Raw genomic sequence first — 13,306 nt, 5'->3', positions numbered from 1 at the left:
ACAGGGTGGCCAAAAACAGACAGAAAAAGTGGTAAAATGGTTCAAAGTGTCAACACTGGAACAATTAGTTTAACTGGCAAAGTGGTGGAAGGGGTTTATAAGAGCCAAAAAGGCATTGAAAGTGGCAGAAATTAGAGCAATGTAGCAAAAATGCATTTTAAGGATCAAAAATATGGCAAGAACAAGCGATGAAAATATGGCAAGTTTGGTGTAGTTGTAGAAAAAGGGTAAAAATAAGCAAAAATGGAGATCAAATTGTTAAAAAAATATTTTTAGTTTCTTCAAGGTATCTGGCAACCTCCTCCCAGTGTCTCGCAACTCCAAATGAGATTCTGACCCCAAGGTTGAGAACCCCTGCGCTAGATGATGCCATCGTCAGCTGGAAGTTTGTGACGGTGGGAGAGAACTACGGTTCTACTGGTGGTTATTCACAGTGGACTGTCAGGAAATCTCTAAATTTGTCGCTTGTCATTTTTAAAAAAAAAAGTTGCTAAGGGGTTCTGAAAAGCACAAAATATAACGATTAAGCAATAGCTAATAAGTTGGTAACACTGGAAATTTGCTAATATTGAATTAGCAACCCAACAGCAAATTTCCAGTGTTACCAACTTTTACTACCTTTATTAATAGTGATAACGTGGTGTGAGAATGAATGAATCTGCTCAATGCAAGTGTTAAGCTGTAATATCAATGTATTGATGAAAGAAATGTATAAAGTGGTTAATCGAGGAGAATAGGTGAAAATGCAGAGATAAATTAGACTGTAAAGTAATTAATAATACAAAATGAGTTTGAATTGAAAAACCACTCTTGAAAATGATGACAATATCTTGGTTAACCTGAGGTGTTATTTAAAGGTTTAGAGCTAGAGTGGTTAATCTCTGTCACTAAAACCAGTTCACTGAGGGCCGTCAAAAGAGCTGCATTTTATTGACAAATATGAATGAATTTAACTAGAACTGTGCAGAGGTCATAGGGCAGGACCTGAGGGGGGAACAGGATGCTTATTAGTCTGATGAGTGTGTATCAAAGGCTTCTGCTGTTGTGCTTCCCTTCTGGAGGGGAACAGACGCGACTGTCGATATGGATGAAGAGAAGCTTTGCATTCAGGCCGTGTGGATGTACACGCATTCATGTAGAGACATGAACTAATAAATGTTATAAAAGTCAACAAAACATTTTAAATATATCAACAAATAAAAATATTAGATATCCTTAATGCAATAACATTCTAGATTACTTTAAGGGACTTACAATTAGTCCAGCTTTAAAACTTAATGGGCCTCAAATATTTAAGACAATGAAAAAGCACCACAAATTCATCATAGAAACAGTTATCTAAGCTCTAAGAGAGAGAACCACTTATCGAACGCCCATCATGCAGATAATAATTTACACTGGAGACCTGAGGAGAATCATCTGTGGAGTGCGAGGGCCTTGACCTCCCGCTGCAGTCCCTTGTCCAGAGACACAGAGCCAATGAAGAGCTCCATTCAGATTACAAACAAAGCACTGATCCTTTGAGGCCTCCGTGTTGACGCTTTTCTTTTTTAGGAGAGAAATGAGGAAAATGGGAGAGAAAAATAGGAAGAAGGTTGGAAGATAACATAACATTGAGCAAAGGAGTCTGAATGAAGCGCTTTATCGGGGTCAGCAACTTTCCCCCAGCTGTTCTTTTTTTGTGCAAAGGAACGTCAAAGAGAGTTTTGTGAGGCACCCTTAGATACCTCCTAGGGTTCGTCGCTAGGCGGCGTGGCCCTGGTAGCTTCCTCAGTCTCTGAGGACTCTGGGGACTCGGATGCCGTGGCCTCGGTGGGGCTGCCTTTGCTGCTGGGGCTCGCCCCCGCCTCCACTGAAGTACTGCTGCTGCTGCTCTGACCATCCTGGCCCTCAGAGTTCTCCAACATTTCCTGGATGAGTGGTGGCATGGAGCCCGGTATCTCCATTTTTAAAGAGATGACTCGCTCTGCTCCTGCAAAACAGTAGGTTTCAATTTAGCTTTTTATTTGTGCAGTGAGAAAAAAACTAGGACTTACAGAAAAATAATGCAAAAATAAATAATGCAGTTAATGAATTTTTTTTCACTCAAAACAGCTTTTCTCATTGTATGAGTTCCCAGTATACCCATAATAAAGACGCACAAGATGGACGAACCAGAGGTAAAGTTTTTGCTGGGCTTCGTGGGCGTTAATTTGAGTTAAAGGGGACATATACCCATTTTTCACCTTTTAAAACAGTTCCCTGTGGTCTAAATGACTAATCTGTGTTCAAAACATAACATGAATTAAGCAACAGAAGAGGTTTAATACCCTGTAAAAACAAGTGTCTCTGGATTTGCATAGACCTCCCCCTTCTCAGCCCGTCTTCCACAGGGCAACACACACTAAAGGTCGCGTTCACACCAAACGCGACTGAAGTGACTAGATTACATTCAAAATCAATGTAAATGATCAGACCTAGCTGCTCAAAGTTGAAAAATTTGAACTATTCAAGTGATAACTCCCCCATCCTTCACTGTCTGTAGAGCCAGGGCTGCAGCGGGAGGCTCCCTCAACTTTCTGGGGAAAAATTAAAGCGGTTAACTTCTGGAATAAGCCAACATTCTGAGTTAACTCATCCTGTAGTAACTCTGTACGATGATCATTTAAAGAGAAGAAGTGGTCAGCCCGCTCTCCTCGTCACCCGACTTCGTAACACACACACACACACACACACACACACACACACACACACACACACACACACACACACACACACACACACACACACACACACACACACACACACACACACACACACACACACACACACAGTTCACTGGAGCGATGAAGTGACCAAAAACCACCACTACGTTCAAGTGACTCATCACGGGTGACTGAAGTGACTGCAGTCACGTTCGGTGTTGGTGGTGGAGTCCATGGGTGGAGTTAACAGCGGAGAGGAGGGTATTTTCTTTCCCCATTTAACTTGTGACGTCACAAACAGGAAAACTTGTAACAGAGCAATTTTCTCTGTGTTATAAGACTTACACTGACTGGATGGTTTTATTTCACATTTTGTGTGCCGGTGGACATAATATGTCCCCTTAAAAAAACAAAACAAAAAAAAAACAAAAAACACTGAATAGAAAAATAAATTTGGTATGAAATAAACCATGTTTATTTCATACCAAATTGTTTACACTGTTTTATCCAGGTTTGTTTTATATTATTATTATGTTAACAGTCAGTGATGAAAATAATAAACACAATTGTTGTTTAAACTCATTTATTGTTTTCATTGATTCAGTCATACAGTAGTCCCTCGCGGTTCAACTTTCGCAGCCTTGGTGTTTTGCGGATTTTTTTACAGTGCAATTTTGAATACATTGTTTACAGCGCATGAACGCGCATTGTGTTCTGTGTCCTGATTGGCTAATGCTGCGTTCAGCCACCATCGACACATCCAACTCAGTGAGTTTCGCTGCCTGCTGAAGCGAGGAGCTGTGCTCCTTTTTCTCCTCTCATAAACATAAACCACCAGTGAAAAAAGCAGGTGTGATTAGCGGCTAATGCTATCCTAGCTCAGTGTCGACTTTCAAAGATGAAAACTACAGAGAGAACTTTTACCTGCTACTACCACCTCCTCGCTGATTCTCCTCCACGCCAAATTCTTCCTAGTCTGGTCCTGGTTATAAAGACCGTGTCATACAGCTCCAGGTGGTCACACACAGCTTCTACTCCATGGTTGAATGGGTGAACAGACAAGTGCCTGTGTTGACGTCATTGTCAACAAAGACTCTGAATGCGTTCGGCATCAATGTCTGATCGCTAGCAGTATGACTCTGAAGTGCTGTATGTTTGAAAACAGGTTTATGTTTTAAAATCCATGAAGGTTTGGACTTTGAGAGTTTAAACAAGAGAGAAATGTTAATTCCTGTCTTAGAAAAGTGTATAAAGTGTGTGGTGAGAAGTTTTACAGCCTTAAAACATGGATAATAATTGTAAAAAAAATAAAGCTGACTACTTCATGGATTTCGCTTTTTGCGTGTTATTTGTAGAATGTAACCCCCGCGATAAACGAGGGACTACTGTATACCAAAATACATTTAAATTGGAAAAAATTTTGCTTCTCTTGTCAAATATTGTTATGCGATTAATATAGATTAATCAAGATTAATTAAATGCAAAGTCATTAATTAATAACATTTTTTATTATTTTTTATTGCGTTCTATCAGTCCATCAGACAAAGTGACTTTTATTGCCATATTCTACTTTTAATCCTCTTTCATCCTTTTTATTCTATTCTACCTGTTATCTAACTTCATGATTTACAACTGCCAGCAAGTCTATCCCTCCATGTTAAAGCATATCTCCCATTTAAAGCACATGTATCGAGTTTTGTATGATATATCATGTAGAACCTCATAAATAATAACACTGTTTAATTTGAGCAACGTTACTCTCTCCTTCTTTAAAGCTAATATCCGGAGTTTCTGAGAAATCTGTTTATGTGTGATTCTTTTGAAAAAAATTCCTAACTAGTCTTTTACTAAGTCCATCCTTCGTCCTATAGACCCCTATACAAATGGGAACGATAGCCGGGTGCACCCAGCCAATAGGCTTCGACTTCCTGTTTTTGTCTCATGTGCTACTCATTGCTACATAACAGTTAGAGTTCACACCATTGACACTATGATTGGGAAACGAAAAGCTGCAGGCTCCAAACATGAGCCGTATTTGAATCACACATAGGCCAAAACATTGGTGCAGTACTGAAAGAGGAGCTAATGAATGGAAAGTCCAAAGTACAGTATAAAGGCCCTGACACAAAAGCTTTCAAAACTTTTATGTTACAGAAATGAGAAATAATCACAATTAAAAAAAAATTAATTGGTAAATTTGCTTTCATTCTTTATTTGTGAAGCTAAACACAACAAAGTTGTGGGGAGGAAGTAGTTGGAGGGAAGTTATTACTAGTTTTGAATATAATTATTGCTGTTTTTTGATCCACCAGGCCCATGAATTTTCGTGCCTTTGATATTATAAATAATGCAGTTGTATGTTAACAAAAAGTTAAATGAGGCAGTATTAATGGCCATGGTTACATGATGTCTGCTTTGCGTTTGCATGGAAATGGTAATTCCCAAATGAGGTTTACATGGAAATCTGGTTTATTCAACTTTAGATAATTCCGCTCTAGGTCTGGGGGTTGGGAAGGCTCTGATTGGACAGGGGACGAATATGACGTGTCACGTCTATCAGGAAAAACACACAACAAACCATTTATTGTCAGCTACAACACAGATGACCACACATGAGAACTGTTTTCACCTTTATTTTGATTGTAGTTTTTAAGCAGCAGCTCGACAATAACACACGGTTTCAGTTTGGACCGTGGAGTGGAAGGAGACAGGAACTAATCACCGGTAAAAAGCCCATTAAAGCTCTGGAAAACAATCCCCAGGAATAGATAGTTGCTCCATGGTTAAGATAATAGCTCTAACAACAGGTAAAATGATAAACTGGTGATATTACAGCCTGTGAATGCAGTACGGGATAAATTTACTCCGCCTCTGGGTCCTAGTGCCAGCTGTCTGGTGAAGCCTGTTCCGTTTACCGAAGTACGTGTGTGTTTAATAAGTCAGTGTGTGTCCATGTGAAAGTCTGCATGTTTTTGCCTCCGTCCATCCACTCTTTTCATTATATCCATGTCTTTTAAGGCTCCTATTAAATAGTCTAGGCTGGAGTCCGGGCCGCCGCCATCTTGGATTATGTCATCACCTGCACCTCATCGCCGCAAGTCGAGCAAGTGCAGAACAACAAGAATTAACTTAAAGTGGAATTGGGCAAGTGAAGTGTTTCCAAGAAAGAGAAATTATCTAATTCGGAATTTAAAAAATGGAATAAACCAGCCACCTAATTCGGAATTAACTTTAATTCGGAATTAAATTAGCATTAGGAATTATGTAAACACATAAGGTCAGTTTATAGAGGAATTAACTTTGATTCTGCTTTAAAGAGGAATTAAAGCTCTCATGTAAATGGCCATTGTGCAGTAGAGAATGTTCATAGACCTGAAGGTTAAAGTGTCTTACTTTGTTAAATACTCCAATACATCTTAAGATTTTAGGTCTTACTTGGTTCACTTGAGGTTTCCAGTTAAATTTGTTGTCTATTAACACTTAGAAAGTTATTTTCATATACACGTTCAATGTCCACCCCGATGTCGTGTTTCCTCACCTTTAGCACTGATGCTACGCAGGTCCGTGATCTTCATCAGGGTTTTGGGGAACATGTGCGGTTTGCTGGGTCGGCGCTTCCTCACGTAGATCTTCAGAGCTTCGAGCAGAGGCTCCTGGAGCTGGTCCACCTTAAAGGGCTCCTCTAGATCCTGGCGATCTGAGACCCACACAAACACACACACACGTACATGCACAGAGTCAGACTTGAAGCTATGTAGCGACAAACCCAACTGACTTTATCTGATGGAGACAAAAATAGGGCTAATCCTTGTCTCACAGCATGAAGCCTGGTATAATTAGGACGATGACTTAATCTCATTAAATTCACTCACAGGCAGCCAGCACACACTACAGCGATGGGTACAATTAGATAAGTGTAGCTGAAAACTCCTTGCAACCTATTCTGACAAGTGCTGTTCTATTGTGATAACAGTGGTGTATTAAACAGCAGGGAGAACAAAACCTGTGCATGTTCCCACAGGCTATCACTCTGCACACACAGATTATTATCTTAATTTAATACATTTATTTACAGCTCAAGTTTCAATGTTGGAATAATTCAGATGAAAGTAGTTTGACTTCAACATCAGGCAACAGAGGAACTTGGAAACATTATAAAACACTAATTTTATGATTCTCCTGGAGTAGTTAAAATTCTGGAATTTCGATTCCTACATTCGATACCCAGTCTGCCAACCAGAAGAAGTCGCCCAATAACCAACAAGAATTTTCGTGAATCTAGTGTTTGCTATACCGTGCAACCCTGAACTGAGCAGCAGAACTGTTTCTGATTTTCTCTTGTAGCTGCTGCTAATTTGTACTGGGTTGTACCAGTTGTTCCTTATTTTATGTGTGATATTGTGCAACAGGTTAGCACATCACACACTCAGGATGTGGAAATGTGTTATTATGAGGTTTTAAAAAAAAGAAAACTACCTATCACTCGCTGCTGTGACAGTAAGAAGGTCAGAGTCACATCTGCTCCTCAAACACAAGCAGCCCAGCAGGAGTCGATCTCAGCTGATCAGAACAGACACTCCCTCCACACTACAGATCAATTGGGTCTGTTGTTTCCACTGGTGTTAAAATGGGATTTTTACGGCCTTTGTATTGACTTGGTCTCGACTTGGCCTTGTCTTGGTGCATTCTGTCCAAAGCTAGTTTTGGTCTCAGGTAGTGTGGTCTTGAGTACAACACTACCTTCACTCACAGGTGCAAAAATGCTAAAATTAGATTCTACCCTAGATTCTGGTGTTGTTGAGGAGGAAAAGGGTGAGAAAAACAGACCATAGCACTAAGCAGTGGGAATTTTGCCAACTCATACATTTAGTCATAATTTAATAATCTATGTTTAGGGAGTAAGACATTGGTGGATTGGCAGTAGAAAGTGTGTGTGTTCAAATTAGTTATTGTTCTTAAATACTGACATAAATGTTAGTAATGTGACCCTCGGATCAGACAATCACATTTTTGTGGTCTGTACTGTGATAAAAGTTGCCCCTTCCTGAACTAGAATGTTCTGTAGATCTATAAGGAGAGGACCAGACAACTGAGGATAAAACAAACCAAACAAAAAACAGTTGTCAGTTAATTTGATTCATAACGTTTTGGCAGAACTTATGCCGATTTCATCCGTTAAGCTCAGGATGCTCAGCTCAATTCTGATTGGCTGATAACTTGTTCCACAGCCTTTTTTATTGAAGGCAGAGAAAAGTAAGGGCTAACTGACTGAACAGTAGTTTTACAGACTTATTGTCAACATTTAAGTATTGATATTGATCTGTTTTTCTACTTCATATAAGTTGCTAATAACTTCTTTGTTGGTCAATAACCAATGACGGGCTGTGTCAAGTTGTAAGAAATTAGATTACATGTTTTGCCAATAAATAAATAAATGTCATGTAAACTTCATGGAATGCTCTCAGTGCTTCCTGACAATAAAATACAAAAATAAATGTCATAATTTGAATGTTCAACAGATGTAGTTTTTTTTTAATTCAGTTGTAAATAAATTGACTTGATTTTATATAGCGCTTTATCACCACACTGAAGCAGTCTCAAAGCGCTTTACATATCAGCTCATTCACCCAATCACTCTCACATTCACACACCAATGGGACAGGACTGCCATGCAAGTCGACCACTGGGAGCAACTTAGGGTTCAGTGTCTTGCCCAAGGACACTTCGACCCCAACCTCTCGATCAGAAGACAACCCTCTACCACCTGAGCCACGGTCGCCCTTGTTGTGTAAGTATTATTTGAATATTAATATGACAACTACTACTAGAGCTACTAAAATATAAATGGAAGCATTACATTTTCTTTGCTTAAATGTTTATAGAAAAAGGAAAATGAGAATGTGCCTCAATGGCAAAACGTTTTTTTCCCCTATCTTTATTATTGTTATTAATGGCTGAGAAGTGTAACTTTATTATTTATTTATTTATTGTTATAATTCAGGAGCTTTGAGTGTGTTTCCGATGCAGGCATGTGCATTACGGCGTCAGGCCACAAGGCGGCAGTGTGGGCATGGAAGTTAGGAGCTGTTGAAACAACAGTCCAAGTGCTTCACTCTGTACTTGTCATGGATTACGCAAGAGCGTGTAATATTAGAGTAGAAGTACAAACACTGTCGTTTAATGAAACCCCAGAAGCCACGAAGGCGTGTCATGGCAGAGTGTTAACAAGAAACGACCGTGTGTGTGTGTGAGAGAGAGTGTGTGTGTGTGTGTGTGTCATGCCTTGGGTGTCTAGGGGGAGAACCATCAGTGGGCGTGTGCTCAGAGGGGATGATGATGTGATGGTGGCGTGATGGCGTGCTGCTAGCACTGGCTCTCGCTCTCCTCCATGTTTGGTAGAATATTGCTGCCTCACTTGAAGCAACCTGTGGATGACCTGCTTACTGTCTCCTGTGGAGCCTGGCTCTGCTTTGATCCCAAACTGAGCTGCTCCACTCAATATTTCACAGGAGGAATCAATCTGGGCTGACTGTGTTGAATAAAGAGCTGCTGAGCATGAGTGTGCACTACTTTACTCCCTTCTCTGGATCTTCTGCAGTAGCTACTGTATCCTCTGTGTAAACTTACTATATGAGAATGTATGGTAAATGTACAGAAGACAATAACGGCCAATTTTGATGGAGAAAATTATTTTGGGCAAATCAAGAATAAAGTCGCAATTAAAGTTGAAATTTCAAGAATGAACTCAAAATACAAAATCGTGATAAAAGTCGGTCTGCTAATGAAGTCAAACCTATGGAAGCTGATGAGGGTCAATTTACCATATGACATCAAATAGCCGGTCAAAGTCGTCTACAAAATGCTGTGTATCAATGACTGTATAGTTGGGCTTAATAATAAAGAGATTATTTCTCTTTTAGCTCATAAACACTGCATTGTGACTGCATTGGGACTTTGAAGAAATATTACCAAAAACGTAATCTGTTCAGAAGGAAAAACCAGTCAAGTTTGGAATAGGTGGAGCATTTAATCTGTCTGTGGCTATTGAGGAGCTACGGAAACATTTTGATGGAGACTGTTGTCATATGGTGAATTGGCCCAAGTCAACTTCCGTAGATTTGACTTTAATCCCAAACCTTCTACTTTTATCACAATATTGTGTTTTTTGAGTTTATTTGCGAAATTTCGAGTTTAATCTCATTATATTTCAACTTTATTCTCAAAATTTCAACTTTAATCTCGACAAAATGCGAAATCTTATCTGCCACTAATTATTTAGAAACCTACAATGGCGTATTAGGGCCACATTATGAGACTAAAGTAATAATATTTTGAAAACAAAATTGTAATTTTATGAAAAAAGTAATATTTCGAGAATAATGTCAAAGTTTTATGAGAATAAATTTGAAATACAAACAGGAACTTGTGTGTGTTGCAGTCACTCATGCATTCTGGAGAATGTGGAGCATTTAGTGAGATTATATTTCTCTTTAGGTTTCACACATGGTGAAATACTATCATCATTTATTCCATCTAAAGAACCAGACTGATTAGGATCAAATATCCTCTTTAGTGGTGGAGGAACTGGCTGGAAATGGTCAACTTCAGGGCTATTACTTGCGTTCACTTCAACAGGGAATTTTTTTTAAAGATACAACTTTATTCTCATAAAATTGCAAATCTATTCTCAAAATATGACTTTAATCTTGCAGTGCTCAGATTTTATTTTCATTTTAATGTGGCCCTAATACATAATTGTAAGAAACCAAACTGGCAATGTAACTATTAAATGTATTTATGATTTGATGTTTTAATAATTATTATTTTTATTTAAATTTTTAAACAAGGTTTGAACGTCGTTTAAAGATGGAGACCTTTTTTTAGCCCTCATAGATAGATTTCTTGATAAAAATTTGAAAATTTTGTTTTGATCTCCACTGTAAACACTCTTAATGATGTTGTCAGAAAAGTTTGGTGCATTGCATTGTGGGATGTGGAGTCCTGTAGACAGATGCATATAAGTGTTTTTTCCTTTATTCTCACTGTGATTTCTTCTGTTTCTTTTCCAAACTAGGAGGACAGTGATTGGCTTGACTCCATTTTTGTCATAATTTGTTCCCAGTATTCCCTGTGAAATCACTTCACTCTGCTAGACATTCATTTTCAGTCAGATTCTGACCAACAACTTTCAGTGTTGGGAATTTGCAACCGTTACATCTCTTTTTTTTTTTTTTTTTTTTTTAGGAAATGATCTTGGCTTTATTGACCCATGAGGCTTACTCTTTGTCTTTATCTGATTAAAAAATGATTGTCTTCATCAGCGTTAACTGCAGATAACAAATATTAGACAACTTAGTTTAATAAAATTAAACCCTATTTAGGACTTTATATTAGTGGATATGATTTTTACGCAGTTCTCACAGAAGCCGCCCCCCAAACCCCCCGTTGTTCCCCGAGTTCTCCCACCTCCCGAGATGAGGCAGATGGCGCTGAGCAGGCCTGTCTCCGTGTCGTCCATCTCGATGGGCAGCAGCTGGTTGGCAAAAGTAAACACCAAGTCGGTGAGTGGGCCAAAGCCAGCATTGTGCATCTGTGTCCGATTGAGGGTGAGTCCGTCAGAGAAGGTCATGGTGTCCTGGTCAGGAGTGTACCTCGTACAGATACGCAGGATCTGACCAACAAGTAAAGAACATAGAGAAATAATCAGTCAGCAGGTGGACAGCAAACTATACAATGTCGTACTGGAAGTAGGGTTATTAAAAAAAGTCTTGTTTTAGAGTGAACATTGTCTCTTACATTTCTGACAAGTTGTTAAACATACTAGAGCTGCTGGGGAGATAGACCCCATGGATTTGATAAAAGAACGCAGGAAAGTTTGCCTAATCGCCCTTTGGGGGCTTTTTTTTAAATTTAAAAATAAATAAAACCTATCCTCAAAATCAGAGACAGGCAACTTTTATCGCAGTGGGGGCCACACAAGGACCATATCATCTACACTCATGTCAGCATTTAAGAATAATGACCAGTCTGAGCATCAATACAGGAAACAACAAAGGGCATGTGCGCATTTTGTGAATTTTTGTCATTTTGTGTTTTTGTTTCCATTTGATGTGTTTTTGGAATCATTTTGGGCCTGTTCTATGAAGCTAGATAAGTATATCCAGGATATCTCTTCGTTATCTTCACCTAACCAAACATTCTCTATCACAGAGCAGCTGCACTATGAAGCAGGATATCAACGTTTCTATCATTTCAAACCTAATTTTATCAATTATTTAAGCAAATACTTCATTAAATAGGCTAAGACGAATGTATTAGTGTTGTCTTATGCAATGCATATTATAAGTTTATGTAAGTGATAAACAAAAATAAAAAATACCTTTTTTCATACTAACAACAAAAATATTTGTGAATTGAAATTAGTTTGGTTAACCTGTGTTATGTTTGATCAGCCTACGTACAAGACATTATTATTGAACAAGTTTTACTCGCCTTCATTTTATTTATTTATTTATTTTTTTACCTGTTATGGCAAAGATTGAATTGTGATACTAGCTGCCCACAGATCTAGTTGTATTTTCATAATTTAATTATTAATTCAATCCATAAATTGTTTAAGTCAGTGGTTCCCAAACTTTTCACAGTCCCATACCCCTTCAGAGATTTAATGCCATGTACCCCCTACTCCTGCACACTAAAAAAACACAATGTAATGCAGTTTCTTTCAACCTTGGGGTCATGACCCCATGTGCGGTCGCCTGGATTTCAAATGGGGTCCCCTGAAAAGTCTAATTTATAACAATAAAAAAAAAATACAGACAAAAAACTGTTTAAAATGTTTTAATTATTATTTTTGTTTAAATTGTAACACCACACACACAAAACAATCTTAAACAACTGCATTCTTTCACTTTCTGAAATATAAATCTATTTTTATCTTTGTTGTGGTATATTGTGATATATATCGTTATCGTAGTATAAAATAGCCCATATCGTAATAAATGATTTTTTCCATATCACCTAGCACTAAAAGAATGAATAAATTATTTCATCCATCCGCGATATGGAGAATGTCTCTACACAGGCTTCATCAGCTGACTGTAGATCAGTCCATCAGATGTAAATCTATATCTTTCCTACAGGATGCCATCAGTAAAGGACAGGATTGCATTTATCCATTAATAATCTTTCTTTCCTAAACGCAGCTGTAAGATCTGCACCAACCAGGATCTTCGAACAATGGGCAGGTCATTTTCTAAGAGATCTGATTGGACAGGAGGCGGGACTTTAGTACTCACTCAGATCTTATCCACTTCATAACCTGGTCCAGACCAGTTTAGGTGTTCAGCCTAAGTTACCATGGTGATTTACACAGTAAGAAGTTAGCCAGTGTTGTAGTACAGCACACACCAAATAAATCCCAGAAGTTAGCACAATGTTCTTGTTTTGTTGTCCTTTTATGTAATTTTTTGTTGTCATTTTGTGTGTTTTTGGTGTTATTTTTCACATTTATTTTTGGGGGCCACACAAAATTAGACGAAGGGCCGCATGTGGCCACCTGTCTGCCAGATGCCAATGACTGCTCTAAATGCAAACAGAAAACTAAAGTAAGTTATCATTAG

At 38.5% G+C, this 13,306-nt stretch overlaps 1 protein-coding gene across 1 annotated transcript in view; it reads right to left on the bottom strand.

Annotated features, from left to right (window-relative positions):
• Positions 1–643: 643 nt before the first annotated feature.
• The window catches only part of LOC114471970 (retinoic acid receptor beta-like), a 128,129-nt gene continuing 115,466 nt past the window's right edge, over positions 644–13,306 (bottom strand). The window contains exons 6-8 of the mRNA XM_028460976.1: positions 11,151–11,355; positions 6,223–6,381; positions 644–1,972 (exon numbers count right to left, since the gene is read on the bottom strand). Coding sequence (XP_028316777.1) covers positions 1,731–1,972; positions 6,223–6,381; positions 11,151–11,355 — 606 coding nt within the window. The 3' untranslated portion in view covers positions 644–1,730. The remainder of the gene's footprint in view (positions 1,973–6,222; positions 6,382–11,150; positions 11,356–13,306) is intronic.

The sequence above is a fragment of the Gouania willdenowi genome, chromosome 11, assembly GCF_900634775.1.
Source record: "Gouania willdenowi chromosome 11, fGouWil2.1, whole genome shotgun sequence".
NCBI lineage: Eukaryota > Metazoa > Chordata > Actinopteri > Blenniiformes > Gobiesocidae > Gouania > Gouania willdenowi.
The sequence above is the reverse complement of the archived record's forward strand: the minus strand, read 5'-3'. Positions and strand labels throughout refer to the sequence as shown.